Source organism: Callithrix jacchus, chromosome 11 (genome assembly GCF_049354715.1).
Source record: "Callithrix jacchus isolate 240 chromosome 11, calJac240_pri, whole genome shotgun sequence".
Taxonomy (NCBI): Eukaryota; Metazoa; Chordata; class Mammalia; order Primates; family Cebidae; genus Callithrix; species Callithrix jacchus.
This window is the reverse complement of record NC_133512.1, coordinates 40,702,483-40,721,500: the sequence shown is the minus strand read 5'-3', so window position 1 is coordinate 40,721,500 and position 19,018 is coordinate 40,702,483. Positions and strand designations below refer to the sequence as shown.

General features: G+C 39.4%; 1 protein-coding gene across 10 annotated transcripts in view; it reads right to left on the bottom strand.

Moving 5' to 3' along the window:
* Positions 1 to 19,018, bottom strand: part of SNX13 (sorting nexin 13) — a 199,788-nt gene that overhangs the window by 8,304 nt on the left and 172,466 nt on the right. For 7 of the 10 annotated variants that reach the window (XM_078342622.1, XM_078342624.1, XM_078342626.1 and 4 more), the window contains one exon: positions 8,793 to 13,265. In XM_078342622.1, coding sequence (XP_078198748.1) covers positions 13,057 to 13,265 — 209 coding nt within the window. In that variant the 3' untranslated portion in view covers positions 8,793 to 13,056. Of the gene's footprint in view, positions 1 to 8,792; positions 13,266 to 19,018 lie in introns of those variants that run through there. The other 3 variants (XM_078342628.1, XM_078342621.1, XM_054237208.2) reach the window with 2 other exon arrangements.

Below are 19,018 nucleotides of genomic sequence, written 5' to 3'. Positions count from 1 at the left end.
TGATGTTATTGTCATTGGTTTTGTATAAATAGGTGTATTGTCTGATCCTTTTTCTTCCAGAAATAGCCTTTGTTTTTTCTTTGTCTTTGTCTTCTCATGCTATTTTGTCATAAAGAAGGATTCTATAGACTATGGAATAAAAACCGAACTTTGGCCAGGTATGGTTGCTCAAGCCTGTAACCCCAGCACTTTGGGAGGCTGAGGTGGGCAGATTACTTGAAGTCAGGAGTTCAAGACCAGCCTGGGCAACAAAGGGAGACCCCTGTCTCTACAAAAAAAAAAAAAAAATCAAATTAACCAAGCACATCTGCCTATAGTCCCAGCCACTAAAGAGGTGGATAGATCACTTGATTGCCTAGGAGTTTGAGACTACAGTGAGCTATGATTGTCACTGCACTCGAGCCTGGATACACAGTAAGACTCTGTCTCTGAGAAAAAACAAGCAAACCCATGCCCCCGCCCCCCAAAAAACTGGAGATTTCCCTCTCATCTTGTACATCCTTGAGATCTTGACTTGGGACCAAGTAGGAGCATCCTATCTGGTCTCCACCATCTCAGGGGCCAGGATTTTTGGGTCACATCCAGAGGAGAGTACAAAAGGGCTGAGAACCCCAAGACACCTAAGATACTAAGAACATTTTGTTCCAAATGTGCCAAGCTTTCAGGGGAGTTTGTCTTAATCAATGCCATCTATAAGGACTTTTTGTTGTCTCAACTTGTGTTGCCTGGTTAGTTCTGGGAAAGTCTAATCCTAGAAGGGCTTACTCCATGTCCCAGATCAATGGGGTCTGTGACTGGCGCTCCCCTACACACAAATTTGTGGGATACCAGAGGCATCATATACACAGACATTATCCTTAACTGTCTATGGGAACAGCAGTCTTTTGCTATCTTAGATTATTTCTGTGACTTTTTTTGTGAGGAGTCATAGGAGACTGAATCTTCTGTGCTGATTTTTAAGACACCACTTATGTCTGTGGTAATCTAAACCTGGAAAGTTACCAGAGACTTTTCATTAAAAAGGATTATTGACTCGAGCTGCTTAGGGAGTAAATAAATTGGCTATATTTAAAAGAAAACTTTTTAGAGAGTTCTTATCTTAAACAGCCATCTTATTTGTACCTATTAGAAAAAATAAACAACGAACAATAGCCTTAAAAACTCCCTTGGCAAGATCAAAAGTAAAAAAAAGCAGAAATCAATTTTAAACAAAGTTAAAATCCTTTGTATGCTCAAGCTGTCTGCTTTGGGGCCCTGTACGACTCACACAAAGGGACTCCAGCCTGTACTCTCGGGGCTAGGATTCTCTACTTTAACCACCATGGCCCGGGTGTGATGCCTGTCTGGGAGCCAGTCCCTTGGAAATCTAAGTCCTTTAAATCAGAAGGAAAAAGAAAATCTATAAAAACTGGTTTGATATTTGTATGACTCAACTTTTAGGGCACTCATTTCTTTTGTAATCCTTTTTACCCTCGTGGACAGTTTTTGATGTCCTGTCTTACAGATGGTTGTCTCTTAGAATCTTCCATGTATGGGGCACATTAGATGTCATGCCTTTGTGTGCAGATGGTCAGCTAAGAAGCTGAGACTCCAGAGAATATGGTCAGACAGAAAGGTGAGTTGCACCCTATTTGGGGAGAGTGAAACTTTCCTTTCTCCGAGCTGTCACTGGGAGTGGTCTTTTGGTGGGTTGCAGCTTTTGCTCCCTCTTTTTGGTTAAAGCCATAAAGGGCTTCTTGCTTTTACTCTCGTGTGCTTATTTGTGTTGAGTCATTTTTTCAGGTACACCTCTACTTTAAAACTTTGGTTTGTGTTTAGAGTGTGACAGCCACTTTTTCCCCCATTGATCTTCCTTCCTCTAGTGGTCCAGAGTCACACCTCCCACCACCACTGGAAACCAAAGTGGTGAACTGAGGAGGTGAGCCCTACTGCAGCCATCACACTCTCGGCCCCGGCAAAAGGCTGACTGCCTGTGGGACAGATAACTTGCTGCTTGAATATTTAAAACAAATTTTAGAAGAGCTCTATAGTCAAAATCAAAAGGTGATATTCAGGCTATTGATGGCCTTTCTGCTTTTTCTCTTTTGGATTCTATTTCTCCTCTGAGAATTTTTTCAGTCGATTAGAAACCTTTTATAAAATGTATACGTTACATCTCTCTGTTCAATTCCTTTCTTGTTGGCATGATTTCTGCTGAGAAAAATGTAAAAGCTCATTGGCTGTTTTTGGAAGTTTAAAGCCTCCTCAAATTGGCTTTCATTTCCTTCTACTCTTCCCTCCCTTTCACCTCCTTCGATATCAAATGAAGAGATCTAGATGGGATGTCTAATGACCTTGAGACCTACCTTCTTGAAAAACACAGAAAAAGGCACCACACACTCACTTTGGAGGCCTCTGTCTTCCTCATAGGCCCCAAGAATCATAGACAGGGTCCTGTCAGGTCTAAAGTTCTGCTGTCTTTTGCACTGAGTTCCCTGATCTCTCTGGCTTTGGGGAGTTTTTTGGGGAGTGACTTTGCACTGTGAGTGAGCACTTGACCTTTGAATATGCTGTGGCTGGTGAGTCCCTGGCAAGGCTGCAATTCTGGAGGCAGCTGACAGCAGTTTAAGTGAGAGGTTATCACTAGAAGGGGCTACTTGTTGCTTTGTGTATTTAGATAAGAAAAGCATAGTCTGGGTACTTGGAGGCTGTGGGATCATTTGCCATCAAAGGATCAGATTCCCATGGGGGATGGGCTGATCACAGAGTGAGCTGGTTGGCATTGGCTAGTTGGCATCAGCCTCAGGGGAATGTCCTTGCAGCAAGGTGCACTGTGGAAGGGTATGGCGCTTCCTCTTGCACTTTTGCCTCAGCTCTGGGGAACCCAGGATTCAGTGAGAAAATGGAATCCTTGATATCTGGGAATCTAAGCGCTCTTCCAGCTCTGTCTGCTTTTCACATACATCAGCATTAAGCCCCAGAAACTATAAGTGCTTTGACAGGCCTATGTATTGATGGGCTCTGCCCTAAGCTTACCTGGAAAAGGGAGACTTAATTGGAAACTACCTAATTGTTCGTCTTATAAAATCCATTAGGGAATTCTTACATTTTTGTGTTATTTTGGCATCCATTTTCAGTCTTCCTCTAACACACCCAACTTCTTGAAAAAGCTTAAATTCTCTCTCTGCACTTTGAGATACAAGTTTACTACCTGTTTTCTCTAAAACTTGGTAAGGGCTTCAGCCACGTGGAACAAATAAACTGTAACTTGTTCCATTTACAGAGGCACAGTTTTACTAACGAGTTTTACCTGCCTCGTGGCTAAAATTTTAAAATCAAAGCCATCAAATCCTTATGTTTGTCTTTTTTGTGTGTATACATGTATCTACATCTGTGTTTGTATATTCTCTACGTGGTACTAAATTGGCTTACAAATAAATGAGTAATCATAAATTAAATAACTTGCCCAAATATTTTTCACTTTATGCAGTTGGCCCTTGAACTGCAAGGGTCCACTTATACACAAATTTTCTTCTGCCTCTGCCGCCCTTGAGGTAACAAGACCAACACCTCAAGTTCCTCTTCCTCCTCAGCCTACTCAATATGAAGATGATGAGGATGAAGACCTTAATGATGATTCGCTTCCACTTAGTAAATATCCTCTTCCTTATGATTTTCTTAATAACAGTCTCTTCTCTCTAGCTTATTTTATTGTAAGAACACAGTATATAATATATAACATAAAAGGTCCTGTTAATCAACCATTAATATGTTGTCAGTAAGATTTCTAGCCCACCATAGGCTAGTTGTTGTTAGTTTTGTGGGAGTCAAATGCTTTCAACTATGTGGGTGATTGGCACCTCAACCCTTGTGTTGTTCAAGAGTCAACTACATTTGGTAAAAAAAAAATAGGTTGAAATTTTTTGGTAAAATAAATGTAAAATGCCTACAGAATTTTAGACATTTTTGCTTGGGTCAACTGTTCAGACATATTTATACATTCTCTTCTAGATGTGTTAAGATAATAAACCTGGTTTTTTTATACTTATGTAATTTGTCTATGAGTTTATGTCTTTGGTTTTAAGCCTTTGAATTTAGGAGTCTAGCCAAGAGGCCACGCTGAGTCCTGGGGACATATGCATGTCTACAGAACTTGGGCCATAAGCTGCAGAGTAGGGCCAAGCACAGTATGGCCCCATCATCCCTGGCTCAGCTATGCCTTCTGGATGTGCTGGGAAAGTTGGAGCCTCCAAGCATGGTCTTCATAGCTTTGCCCTCTGTCCTGAGCTCTGCACTTGGTAAGTAACAATTAAAATTGCTTACTTCCTGCATTTTCACTGAAGTTATGGTTATTAAGAGTTAAAATAATTATATATATGTAATTAAAACCAGTAGATATAAGGAAAACAATTCTGTATGTAAAGAATACAAAGAAAGCAAAATATGTTTTGGTTAGGAAAATTATAAAGGTAGGAGGATGTGTGTTTGTTGAGAAAAAATTAATTTTGTCTATAGAGGTTATTTAAACATTGTTTCAAAACAAAGGGGAAAAGATGGTTGACTTGAAGCAGCTGGTGTGCACCACTGACGAAGAAGAAACAAAGAGGCGAGTAAATACTAGTTCTTCACATGGATCACCTAGGAGATCACGCTGGGATTCAGCAAGGAAGCAATGGCGACCAGGCAAGAACAGAAAAGAACGAAGTTGGGTGGCTTCCTTCTTGGAACTGGCATGGAGGCAAGGGAATCTCCCCAATTCAGGGGAAAAGGGAAGTGAGTGATAGTCCCCAGTGGATCCACATTTCAGCAATGGATCTTTGCAATTTTGGGCACAGGAGTCCCCCCCGACCCCTCTGGGCCTCCAGACTGATACAGAGAGTGACCTGGAGTTTGTACAGAGGCACCAAATTTCACATGAATCTCCACAGGCTCTTTCACACACCCCTAGGATAAATGCCACAGCCTCGGTGCTGAGGAGCCCACAAACCAGACTGCTTGATCCCCTACCCCTGCTGCTCTGCACCAGGCAGGACCTGCTGATTTGGGCTTGCAGAGCAGATGCCCTGCCCCTTTCTCAACTCTTTGGTCACTCTGGGATGGAACTCCCAGAGATAACTCTGCTATCACCATTCTGGCTTCCCTGCCCCTTCTGCCCTAAGGCCAGAGAGAGAATAAAGAGGCTGAGCACATTTGCACCCTTTAGAGGGGTGCCGCAGCCGCCCCACTAAGAGATGGCCAGACTGTTTACTGTGCGACCCCACCCATGCTGCTCCTCGCCCGGCAGGGCCCAGCAGCTTGGGTTCTCAGGGTAGCAACCCTGTCCCCACCTGAACACTGTTTGATCGTGGCTCTATGTTGTCTTCTGGGACCAAATCACCCACAGGTGGCTAATAAGCCCTTCATAACTGCTGCTGCTGTTGTTTCCACCCCTACTGCCCTCAGGCCAGGGAAGGAACAAGGAAGCTGGGCACTTCTCTGCACCTGCAGCAAGAAAGCCACAGCTAAGACACAGAGGAGCAGTGGGCAGACTATGCACACCACAACTCCCCACCTCTGATGATCCCTGCCAAATGGCGCTTACCCAGTGCACCTACCCTGCTCTCAGGTGTGGTTCAGAACCCTTCTGAAAATTCTAGTACCATGGGCCTGTGATCTTCCCTCTGGCTCCCACCATCTAAGCATTCCACCTGCCCAGACCTGAGAGCTCAGCAGGTGAGCTGCAGACAAGTCTGCCCCTCCCCATCATAGTCAGCACCTGAACTCTGGGCTTGCCCAACCCAGGTCCAGCCCCTCAGGACTCATACACATTGTCCAGTGGGTCATCTAGGAGCCTGGAAACTGGGAAACTAAATACCCCATTGCCAACTCTGCTGGTACCTGACCACTTCCCCAGGACGAGAGGTTGGGCCAACCCAACCAGCTGACAATACCACAACCAACACACACCTGTACAGGCCCAAAGATGGAACCCCCCCACCCCACTTTACATGAAGCAGCAGTGCTACCAAGCAAGCCATAAAGCCATCTGTATCAAACTAAATCAGAGATTCTGCCCTAAAACTACTTCCATGACAAGTGGCAAAACAGACATTTCCCATAGCTCTCAATCACATTGGGGTTCAGAGACAGACTACAGTGTGGATCTGAACTAAGCATCATGAGTCCTGGGACAGGGGTATGATAGGGAAACAGATCATATTCCTGCCTATCTAGCGTCTGGAGCCCATGGAGCCTCCTCATCCGCTTGTAGAGACCTCAGTGCATTTATTTCATCAGGAGCTCCTCCCAGTCACCTTTGTCAGGGCTGGTGGTGCTTGCACTCACCATTGGGATATCTGTGGGCAAGCCAGAGGCTTCAGTTCTGTTTAGCTGTGTCCCCCATGGAACAAGAACCTAAGGGCACTGCAAACTCCTCTGTCCATCCCTCCACTTGAAACAACAGAGAACATCTCACAGTAAACGAAGATCAGGCACAGATCCTTCTGCTTGAGCCACAGCTGCCTCTTATAAGCACTATCTAGTGGCCGTAAGTCAAACCACATAGCCCAATATAAAGCCTGCTGACAGAAGTGCATAGGGCTGCAGAAGCAAATCCAAAGGATTCTACCCAACATACTCCACAGTCACACTCCCCTCAGGAGAGGGAAGGGAAAGAAAACTATATATAGGGAAAGAAAAAAAGCAATATCCTTATGAAAATGACTATAAAAATTAGAAGTATTAGCATCACCAGATGACAGTAAAACAGCACAAGAATTCTGGCACTATGATATGACAGGATCAAACCTCACATATCAATATTAACTTTTAATGTAAATGGTCTAAGCGCTCCAATTAAAAGGCACAAAATGGCAATTTGTATTGAAAAAACAAGACTCAACCACCTACTGTCTTCAAAAGACTCCTCTCACATGTAATGACAGCCATAAGCTCAAATTCAAGAGTTGGAGAAAGATCTATTATGCAAATGGGAAACAAAAAAGAGCAAGGGTAGCTATTCTTACATCAGACAAAACAGACTTTAAACCAACAAAAGTAAAAAAGGACAAAGAACGCATTACAAAATCACAATAAGTTACCAACTCACACCAATTAGAGCAGCTATTATTAAAATATCAAAAAATAACAGATGTTGGTGAAGTTGTGGAGAAAAGGAAATGCAATACATTGTTGGTGGGAAGGTAAATTAGTTTAGCCACCTTGGAAAGCAGTTTGGAGATTTCTTAAACACCTAAAAACCCAGCAATCCCATTACTGGGTATCTACCCAAGGGAAAATAAATTGTTCTTTTCAAAAAAAGCCTGTACTCACATATTCATCACAGCACTGTTCACAATGGCAAAGACATGGAATCAGCCTAGGAGCTCATCAACAGTGGATTTGATCAAGAAAATGTAGTACATATACACCATGGAACACTAAACAGTCATGAAAAAGCAATAAAGTTATGTCCTTTGCAGCATGTGGATGCAGCCAAAGACCAATATCCTAAGCAAATTAACATCGAAACAGAATATCAAATACTAGATGTTCTCACTCACAAGTGGAAGCTAAACACTGGGTACACATGGATATAAAGTTGGGAACAATAGACACTGGGGCCTATTAGAAGGGGGATGAAGGGGGGTTATATAGTTTGGCTCTGTGTCCCCATCCAAATCTTATGTCAAATTGTAATCCCCATGTGTTGAAGGAGGAACGTGGTGGGAAGTGACTGAAATGGGGTGGCCTTCCCCTTGCTGTTCTTATGATAGAGTTCTCACAAGATCTGATGGTTTAAAAGTGTGGCACTTCCCCGACTTCTCTCCCTCTCTTGGCTCCATGTAAGATGTGCCTTGCTTCCCCTTCACCTTCCACCGTTATTGTAAGTTTCCTGAGGCCACCCCACCAAGTAGAACTGTGAATAAATTACACCCCTTTTCTTTATAAATTATCCCAGTCTCAGGTATTTCTTTATAGCACTGTGAGAATGGACAGAGGGGCAAGGGTTAAAAAACTAGAGGGGCAAGGGTTAAAAAACTATCTGTTGGGTACTATGTTTACTACCTAGGTGACAGGACCGTTCACACCACAGACCTCAGCATCGTGTGATATACACTTGTAACAATATTGCATATGTACCCCAGAATCTAAATGAAAATTGAAATTTTACAAAAGCAAAAAACAAAATAAAGGAAAAAATGATACAAACAAAAATAAATTGGTACAGAAAGTTGAGGGAAAAGAGAATTTCAAAACATTGTGTGGTTAAACTGACCAAAATTAAAGACCCCAGCACTTTGGGAGGCCGAGGCGGGTGGATCACGAGGTCAAGAGATCGCGACCATCCTGGTCAACATGGTGAAACCCCGTCTCTACTAAAGATACAAAAAATTAGCTGGGCATGGTGGCGCATGCCTGTAATCCCAGCTACTCGGGAGGCTGAGGCAGGAGAATTGCCTGAGCCCAGGAGGCGGAGGTTGCGGTGAGCCAAGATTGCGCCATTGCACTCCAGCCTGGGTAACAAAAGCAAAACTCCGTCTCAAAAAAAAAAAAAAAAAAAAAAAAGAAATTTATTATAAGGGTTCTTAAATTTGTATAAGGGTATTGAGTCTTAATATAAAAAACAGACTAATGCAAAAGTAGAATCTGGCTTTCTCTTTAAAGTAAGATTTTTATGTATCTTTAGTAATAGTAAAAAAAATGTTCATTTTTGAGTAAACTGCAAAAAAAAAAGGTGGGGAGAGAAGGAGAGAGATTCTGTTTGCCTCATGCTATCTTTATTAGCTCTTTGTATTGAAAACTGAATCTCCTCTCTGTCAAAGAGTAAGATATTTTTTCTTTTTCAAATCTTTTAATTATCACTTTGGCTAAATGAATGACTATTATTTTATAACAATCTGCAATCTTATTTTGATAAAGAAGTGTTTTTCTATTTTGATAAACCCTTTAACATGTCTGACAGTCTTCCCAACATCACATTTCAAAATCCAAATTAAGCTTTTTTGAACTCAAACTAGCTTTGGGGTGTTTCAGAGGGCTCCTGAAACATCCAAAAGAGAGATAATAAACAACCTGATTAGATATGTAATGGAGGTTCATGACAAGAATGAACGACTGACAGGTACTGTGAAATAGGGACCTCTGCTGATTATTCAACAGGATGGGTAAGAATTTCAAAATATCCTATGAACAAAACTGGACATAGAACTACTAATGTAACATCAAGCAGAACAAGAATTAAGTCCATGAGAGTGAACTGATGGAGGACTAAAATCACTTTATGACTTTTTTGATCTCCCACTCATCTGACTTAAAATCACTAAAAATTAACCCTAAAAGCTGAAAGTAGGTATAAATTTTGGAAATAATCACTACATTAACTTATATACAAACAGGCTTCATGCCTATTGGTGTATGGACTATTTAGATAGTTCATGATTCAAACTCAATTTAGAAATTGTCACTGCCTACCCACTCCAATTGAAAATGCTTTAGAGACTCTAGAAAAACTGGCTTATAGATGACTCCAGACATTAATCTTTGTTTTCTTTTTTCTTCATAGAAAGATCTCTTGTTGAATATCTGTTTGTCTTCATCATATGTAGATGTCTAGCTTTGAGAGCTCATCTGCAATGGATGTCTTGAAATGAGATGCAACCATTAAACTGAACTGACCTATACTATCAGGACTCAGGACTGAGTCGAGAAGATATGGGTGACTAGTTCCAATCTATGGGGTTTTTTTCTTCCCGTTTGCCAATCTCTTATCTTACAACCTCCACCCCAAATCTCTCCATAGCTACCAATCCTACTTTAATAGGTGAAACTTTCTGAAAATAAAGTTTCACATGAGGAACTAAAGGAAACCAAAAATATTTCACCCCAAAATATACTTATTTGACATATTTTGAGATGGCTATTCAGAGGGCCTACAGACAGAAATAGTCCTGCAAAGCTGCCTTTTGTGGAGGAGATTTGCATCTGTAGAGAAAACTCTACATTAGTGAAATAGCTTTCACTGATGCCTCCCCTCCAGTCTGGATCTAGGAAAGACATTTATTCTTTCTGGGAGCTGCTACTAGTGAGATTGCACAAACATAACAAGATTGCTTTTGCTAGCCATGCCTTTCCCCTTCTCTGCCTCCCAAAATCTGTTTTACCACACTCCAAGCCCCTATTCTTTCTGTAACCTCAAGAAGGGATAAAGGTGTCAAGCATCCGACCTTTGAGTTTTCATATTTTGTATGCATCCCATGCACACGTGTGTATATTAATAAATTTGGGGTGCCTTTTCTTCTATTAATCTGCCTTGTGTTGATTTTCAGCAAATTTTCAGGGGGCAAAAGGGAAAATTTTGGGGAGTTTTAAACATTACATTTGTTTAAAAGAAATCTGGCATGGCACAGTGGCTCATGCCTGTAATCCCAGAGTTTTGGGAAGCTGAGGCAGGAAGATTGCTTGAGGCCAGGAGTTCAAGACTAGCCTAAGAAACAAAGTGAGACCCTGTCTCAACAACAACAACAACAAAATTTTTTAATTAGCCAGGTGTGGTGGTGCACACCTATAGTCCTAGCTACTCAGGAGCCTGAGGCAGGAGAGTCACTTGAGCCCAGGAGTTTGAGCCTTCAGTGAGCTGTGACCATGCCACTGCACTACAGCCTGAGATAGAGTGAGGCCGTGTCTCAAAAAAAAATTATTATAAAAATAATATAAGTAAAAATTCCGTACCTGTAGCTCACATCAGTTAAAGGGAACTAGCCTATACTTGCCAAAACTTATCTTATTGAGGCTCTAACAGAGTTTCTGCAATTATTATCTAATGCTATTATAGAATTAGGAGGCATTTGACTGAAATCCAAATACCACACTCTTTTTGCCTTATCTTGCACATTTCTGAGCCCAAATGCCATCATCGATGATATGTCCACAGATAGGAAGACAGAGAAAGAATCAACATTTCAATCCCAAACAATGAAGACATTGTTTTCCCCAATAAAAGTTTGGACTAAAGGGTTTCTTTCTCTCCAATATGTTATCTCCAAGTTTTTGCTAGAAATCAATTTATCTTCTGTCTATTCACAAAAGTAATCACATACAGAAAGACATTAACTACCTCTATCTGAAAACAAAACTCCAGCAAGTCAGTCCAAGAACTCAAGGGTATGAGAGAATGCTGAAAGAAAAAAAAGAGAAATTAAAAAATACATGGTTGACTGAAGTTAATAGCTCAATATCAACAATCTAGAGGAAGAGACTCTTATAAAATAGAAATTTCACACAATACCTTTGAGAAAATTCTGTGACACCATCCCAAATGCCATAATCCTGAATGTTGAAATCTCAAAAGATCAAAATCCCAGAAGGTCAAACTCTCTAAACTCTAAAAATTGAACTGCTCAAATACTGAAAATCACAATCACCCTGTTAGGTGGAACTGTTACCTTGTCATTGTCTTTATCTGGCAATTAAGTGGCTTAAGGACATGCTTGTGGATGCCAATTCAACAAGGGGTAGACTTGTGGATTTAAATATAAGTGCCAACTTGACTGGATGAAGAAATGCCTAGAGCTCTGGTAGAGCATTATTTGGGGTGTGTCTGTGGGGTGTGTTCCAGAGGAGATGAGGGTGAGTCTGAGTGGGCAAGATGGGAAGATCTGTCCTCAGTGTTGGTGGATGTTATCCAGTCAGCTGGGGTCCTACAGAGAACAAATACAGAAGGCAATTTGGTCTCTCTCTGGGAGTTGAGTCAGACTTTTCTTCTGCTGCCTTCGATGTCAGAACAGTATGTTCTCCAGCCTTGGGACTCCATGACTTAACACCAGCAGACCCCTGGGTAAGTTACATCAGCTTCCCTGGTTCTGAGCATATAGTGGGGCAGAATACATCATAGATGACATTGGCTGCGCCCTCAGTTGATAGCACAGTGGTAGCCCTTACATATTTTCAAGCCCCCATACTCAGAGCCTGCTTACTTGAAAGCCAGCCATTATGCTGAAAGTACACAGTATTTCTGAGAACACACCTTTCTTCTAAAGTGGATATGTAATACCTATCTCAGATTAGGCTGTTAAGGGGATTAGGTAAAGTTCAAAAAAGTAAAATAAGCACAGACTCTGGTGCAAAGTAATTCCTCATAAATTATTTTGTTATCATTATTCTTATAAAACACTCATGTCCTCACGATGTTTTTATTTCTGAATGTCCTTATCACTAAGTAATCTTCCCTGATGCTTTCCTTCAGTTTTGGTCTCATTTTTATCTCACACTCTCTGTGCATATGAAAATAAGATACATTTTTCTTTTCCGTTTTTTTTAGGGTGGGGGGATTAAACTTCATTTTCTTCTGGTTTTTCAAAGAGATAAATGAAAGTGAAATGTTTTGACTCAAGTCATCTTTATGGGTTTGATATGCTAGTACTTAATGATACATGTGAATTTTGTGTTTTGCAATAAGGATAGCATTTTCCTTCATGGAATATTTTGAAAATTTGTGGGGACACTTGGTTGTCCCAATGACTAGAGAACACTCTTTGCATTGAGTGTGGGAACAGGGATCCTGGACAATCTGGCACTACAAAAGATTGTACCATGTGCATCAGAATGCTCAAATACCACCCCAGACAATCATGTAGATTTAAAAAAAATATGTTTACCTACATTGCAGCCTAGAATCTATTGCTGTTTTATATGTAAACACAAACTATCAGTGTACTGCTTTAAAAACTCAGAGGCTCAGAAAAGAACCAACTGGAATGGGAATATTTCATCATTTTAACAATTGTTATGTCCATATTGGCACCAACCAGCTATCAGCCCCACAAACGTTCCTATGTCCTTTTTCTAACATTGAAACAATGAACCCATGAATATGAGCTGAACATTTTACAGGAACATTAATAAAGTTGATACAAATATATAATTCTTATAAGACTTAAAATAAAAATTTTACAACAATAAATATTGCCTTTGGAATTTTTTTAAAAAACTTAGAAAGATGAAGATTTTATTTCTCATCAAATAGCACAAATGATCACAGATAGGTAAGGCACACCATGTTGGAAAAAAGATGATCCTACCAAGTTTATGACAAGGTTTTTAGGGCATGACAGAAAAAAATCTAAATGAAATGTGCCACCTTCTATTAAAGAATAATACTGTTTTAAGGACAACCAGTAAGAGGTGAAATATGGCAAAATTCAGCTGTCTAATAAGTATAATAAAAACCAAATAAACATGTATTCTATGTGATGAGCTCTTATACTTACATAACAGGTTGAAGGATAAAAAGCAATAGAAGGACTCATCTAAAAAGAAAAAACATACTGACAATGTAAGAGTTGTCAATGTTGGAAACTCTAAAAATTAACGGGGAAAAGTATTACTTTTCCTAAAATTGTTCCTTATGCAAAAGATAAAGCTGCAACTATGATTGAGTTGGCAACATAGGTTAATAGCAGCTTTTAAAAAGTAGCAACAGATGTTTTATGTTTTAGCAATTCACTATATTACTCCTTGAAATTAACTGCTAAGAATTACAGTGAAAAACCTAACAAATCAGCAGATGGTTTAAGTTCTATTTACATAATGAGAGCAACCCCTTGAATGATAGATTATTTTGTAAATGTTCAATGACAGGAAGAAGGGTTTGTATATATTATGCTACAAAATGAAATAAGTTGACCCTCCAAAGGAAATTATTTGACTTTTTTGGTTTACTATTTGATACCATTATTAAATACTATTATTGATTCTTAGTTGATCAAGAGAAGAAAATGAGATTAATTAAAGTAAAAGAAAGCTTAATGAAAGTTTACAGACAATGTTACATAATTTTAAAGTAAGCTTGCTCACAGAATTTTCAGTTTCCATTCCTGCAGCAATTAGAAAATGACTGGTTTAAACTAATGATCTGAATATACACACTCTCAGTTGAAAGCTGTTATAAAGATTCGATGACATTCAATGGTCTATATGATTTTTACAATATAATTTTCTGTGATTTACTCATTTTTTAAAAAGAAATGGAACAAGTTAGCCATCATTTTCAGGAAGAGTTAACTGAGCTAAAAATTGACTTTGAGAGCAAAGCATAAATTAACTAGTGTAACTATAAAAGGCTTACATCCATTAAGACTCCTATTTTTTTTTCTGTAGAAAGAAACTAATTACTTATTTATAGCCTTCCAATTACATATTTGGTTGAAAAAGTTTTCACTGGAAAAGGGAAATTACCGTAGAATATCAAAGCAATTATGCATATGAACAGAAGAAATGGGAGACTATTTTTTTTACAGATTTACAACAAAATTTTATTAACATACACATAAAATGTTGGAATATCATTGTTTTATTAACAAGATTATTAAATATTTCATGATATCATCACACTTTTAAAACTTTTTGTGAAGCATAATGATATGAGCAACGTAAGGCGTTGAAAGACATATTTTGAAGTTATCTGTCTTTGAGTTGCCTGTTGTTTTTCAGTCTCACGCCAATATTATGGCCAGATGTCTAGGCCATAGGACCTCTCTATTGTTGCTGGTGCTCCCATTATTTTTTCCAGTCCACCTTCTATTCCCCATTACTTATGTAAGGCTAGGATCTTCAACGTCTTTTTCATTTTTTACTTGTAACTACATTAGTATGTTTCTGTAGGTGATAAAGACATTAAAAAAAAAATACAACCAGTACTCCATTATTACATCTAAACCTATACGTTATTCGGGTCAAGTTTGAGAATTGAGTTAGCTCTTCAAATCGTCTGTAGCATTCTAGATTTACTTTGTGTGCTTGTTAATAATATATTTGCTATTGAAAGGGCTAAATATCACACTATGATTGTGGATTTGTCTACTTATATCATTTTTTGTCTTATTAATTTGGCTTTCTATATTTTTTAAGCTGAGGTCAAATTAGATCATACATGAAACTTGTACAATTTTCTGTTGTACTGATCCTTTTATAATTATGAAGCATCCCCTCTATATCAAGAAACATTTTTTCTAAAGACTACGTTATCTGATATTAGCATACCTGTTGTTATTGTTGGTTAAAATTTGCATATTTTTATCCATTTATTTTCATTCTTTCTCTTTATGTGTAAGGTATAGCTCGTGAATGTCGTATATGTTTTATTTTTTTAATTTAGCCTCACAATTCTTGATTTTGAATTCCATTTCTATTTAATATAACATATGGGCTTGAGTCTACCATATTACCACTTTTTTTTCCAATTTGGTCCACCTGTTTTATATTACCTTTTCTTCATTTTTGCCTTTCTTTGCATTAGTCAACTATGTTTAGTGTTTCATTATTGCCCCTTATTGGCTTGTTAATTATAAATATATATAATTTTACTCTGCTTTTACTGGTTATTAGGGATTACAACATGCATCGACTTTTCATCATTTCCCAGATAGTTCAAGAATCTTACAACACTGGAACTGCATTCTTCACTTTCCTGCCTTTTGTGTTATAATTATCATGTATTTTAACTCTTGATATTTTAAAATTCAATTATTCTTTATATTGTAAATAATATTTGCCCATTTATTTACCCTTTCCATCTTTCTTGCACTTCAATGCTTTATCCTGAATCATTTTCCTTCTTTCTGTTCACTTTTGATTTTCCTTTATTTATTTAGAGGGTTCCCCTCTATCACCCATGCAGAAGCGCTGAGGCAAAATCTTGGCTCACTGCAACCTCCCTCCGCTTCCTGGATTCAAGCGATCGTCCCACCTCTGGCTCCCAAGTAGCTGGGAGTACAGGTGTGCCTCACCACATCCGGCTAGTGTTGTATTTGTTTGTTTGTTTTTTGTAGAGACAGGGTTTCGCCATGTTGACCAGGCTGGTCTGGAACTCCTGGGCTCAAGCAATCCACCCACCACAGCCTCCCAAAGTTCTAGGATTACAGGCATGAGCGACCATGCCCAGCAGATTTTTCTTTTAATGTGAGTCTAGTGAAAGTAGCAAATTTTGTTTTCATCTATGAATATCTTTATTATCCTTTCATTTTTGAAAGACCTGTTTGTGGGATGTATAATTCTAGGTTGGTGGTTATTTTCTTTTCATACTTTAAAGGTGTCATTTCATTATCTTCTGCTTCTATCATTTCTGTGAACAATTCAGCTGTGTTATTGTCACTCCTGTCTACTGTTATGTATTTTTTCTTTTGATTTCTCTGAATATGTTCTCTTAGCTTTTGTTTTTTAACAATTGCAGGAGGGTGTGCTGAGGTGTGATTTATTTTTATTTTTCCTTCTTGAGGTTTATAGAGCGTTTTCAGTATGTGGATTGATAAGTTATCTGTTTTAGAGAATTCTCACCCAGTATCATTTCCAAAACAATATTTCTTTTGTCCCGTTCCAGTCTACAGTGTGGAAACTACTATTACACATGGAGACTACTGTTACCATTTCACTGTCATATACTTTCTAGTTTTTTCATCTTTGTGTATTTTCTCCTGATTCATTTTTCTGTCCAATAATCCTCCTGAGATGCCCAATCTGCTGTTAAACTCATCTACAGTTATTTTTCAGTATGTGACTTTTAATTTTATTATTTTTTACAGTCTTGATTTTGGTGAAATTCTCCATATCTATTTTATTGAAATATTATTTACAGCCATGTGAAAGTATATGTAGGAAAATTCCAATAACTCAGTCACTTACGGTTTCAAATCTTTTTTCTTTTTCGTTTTTCTTTTTTTTGGTCATTTGTTTCTATTTTCTTGCACAACAAAATTAAAAATTGAATGATAGAGTCTAGAGGTAACTTGAATCTCTGGCTGATGTTACATTCCTCCAGAAAGGGTTTATTTTATCTTTTGAGGGTGAGTGGGAGTGAAGATCGGCAGTCATACTACAGACAGATGATCATGATAAAATGTGGGCTTTAACTATCAAAGCCAGGTTTCAGTCCTTATAAAGGCTGGCATTTTTCCAGTTTTCTCTCTTTCCTAGGCTCTATCCCCTTCTGGCATTGTTACTGGAAATGTGGGTGTTTCTAGTGCCACTCTACCTTGATGGGCCTCGAAACCTCACTTTTATTTTCCCACCCTTGTGAGACAGCTCAAAGCGCTACTCAGTTTCAGCTTCTTAGCACCATTTATCTGGCTTCCTAGCTTCTTGGTCTGGGGTCACAAATCAACTAACATTTTGGGAGGAAAAGTACACACCTCAGTGACTTCCCTTCTCTCTGGGATCATGAGGCCACAATTTCTGGTTGGTCAGTGTCTTCAAACTAGTGTTCATTTGTTTTAGCTAGGACTTCTAGATGTACTCAGTGGACAACGTGGGGTGGCTTCAATAAACTACTGTTGCCAGAATTCAAATGTCAGTGCTGTGGCTTTAGCTTCAGGATGGACTCATCCCTTTTCTACCCTATCTATCTCTAATAATAACTGCTTTATATATCTGGGTGAACCAGTGTCAGGTGCATATATATTTTAAATTATCCTCTTACTGAATTGACCCCTTTATCATTACATAGTGGTTTTGTCTCTTCTTAGACTTTTTGTCTTGAAACCTATTTTGTCTTAAGTATAGCTACTCCTGCTCTTTTAAAATTTCCATTTGCATGGAATATCTTTTTCACCCCTTTATTTTCAGTCTATATGTGTCTTTATAGGTGAAGTGTATTTTCTGTAGACAACAGATCATTGGGTCTTGTTTTTTTTAAATCTATTCAGTTACTCTGTCATTTGATTGGAAAGTTTAGTCAATTTACATTCAATATTAGTTTTGATAAGGACTTATTCCTGCCATTTTGTTGCCATTTTGTTATTTGTTTTCTGGTTATTTTGTGCTCTTCTCTTCCTTCTTTCCTTCCTGTCCTCTTTTTAGTGATGGTGATTCTCTATAGTGCTATGATTTAGTTTCTTGCTGTTAGTTTTTTGTGTATCCATTGTATGTTTTTGGTTTGAGGTTATCATGAGGCTTGCAAATACCTTATATCCCATTATTTTAAGCTGATAACAATAATGCTTGCATAAACTACTGCCTATGTTCACTTGAGGCCCTGGGGCTCTTCAATCAGTAGGTGGCAAAGCCATCCAGGCCTATGGCCTTCCCTTCTGGGCAGTGAGTTCTCCCAGGTCCTGTGTGGGTCCAGAGGTGCCATCTGAAAGCCAGGGACTAGAGCAAAAAACCTTAGCAGTCTACCTGATGTTCTAGTGTACTGTGGCAGAGCTGGCTTTCAAACAACAGAATTCAGTTCTTCCCTCATCCCACTCTTCTCCTCTTTCCAAAGTCAGAGGAGTCTCACCCCATGGGCACCACTACCACAGGCTCATAGGAAGTACTGCCATATCACTGCTGATGTTCCTGTAAGGCACAAGAGATGTTCAGTCAGCTTGTGGTGAATGCTGCCTGACCTGGAACTCACCTGTCAGGGCAGTTCGCTGTCCCCTGGCCTAAGGCAGGTACAGAAATGCCATCCAAGAGTCAAGTTCTGAAACTGGGCGCCCCAAGAGCCCAGTTGGTGCTCTATCCCCCTGTAGCTGAGCTGGTAACTAAGGTGCAAGACAAAGTCCCCTTTACTTTTCTCTCCATTTTTATTCTGCAGAAGTCTTGCCTTATAGGCATCACATCTGGGAATGTGCTGAGTCTCACCTGAAGCCAGCAAGACTTAGGGTCTTATCCAAGGTCCACAATGTACTACCTGGGTAGCCCTGCTGGTTATTCAGGATGCAAGGGCTCTTCAGTTACAGATGATGAATTTTGCCAGGACTGAGTCCTTCCCTTCAAAGCAATGGGGTTCCTTCTGGCCCAGGGTGTGTTTAGAAGTATCATCTGGAATCTAGGGCCTGGAAGGAAGCCTCACAACTCTGAATGGTGCCCTAACCTGCTGTGACTGAATTGATATTCAAGGTACAAGTCAAACTCCTTCCTACTCTTCCCTCTCCTCAAGTGGAAGGAAGGGGTCTCTTTTGGAGCTATGAGCTGTGGAGCCTGCAGTTAGGGAAGGGGTGATGACAGCACTCACTAACCTGCCCTGGCTGGAGTCTCAGTGGGTTGTGGGACCTTTCTGTCCACTGGCTCTGGGGCCAGTTCA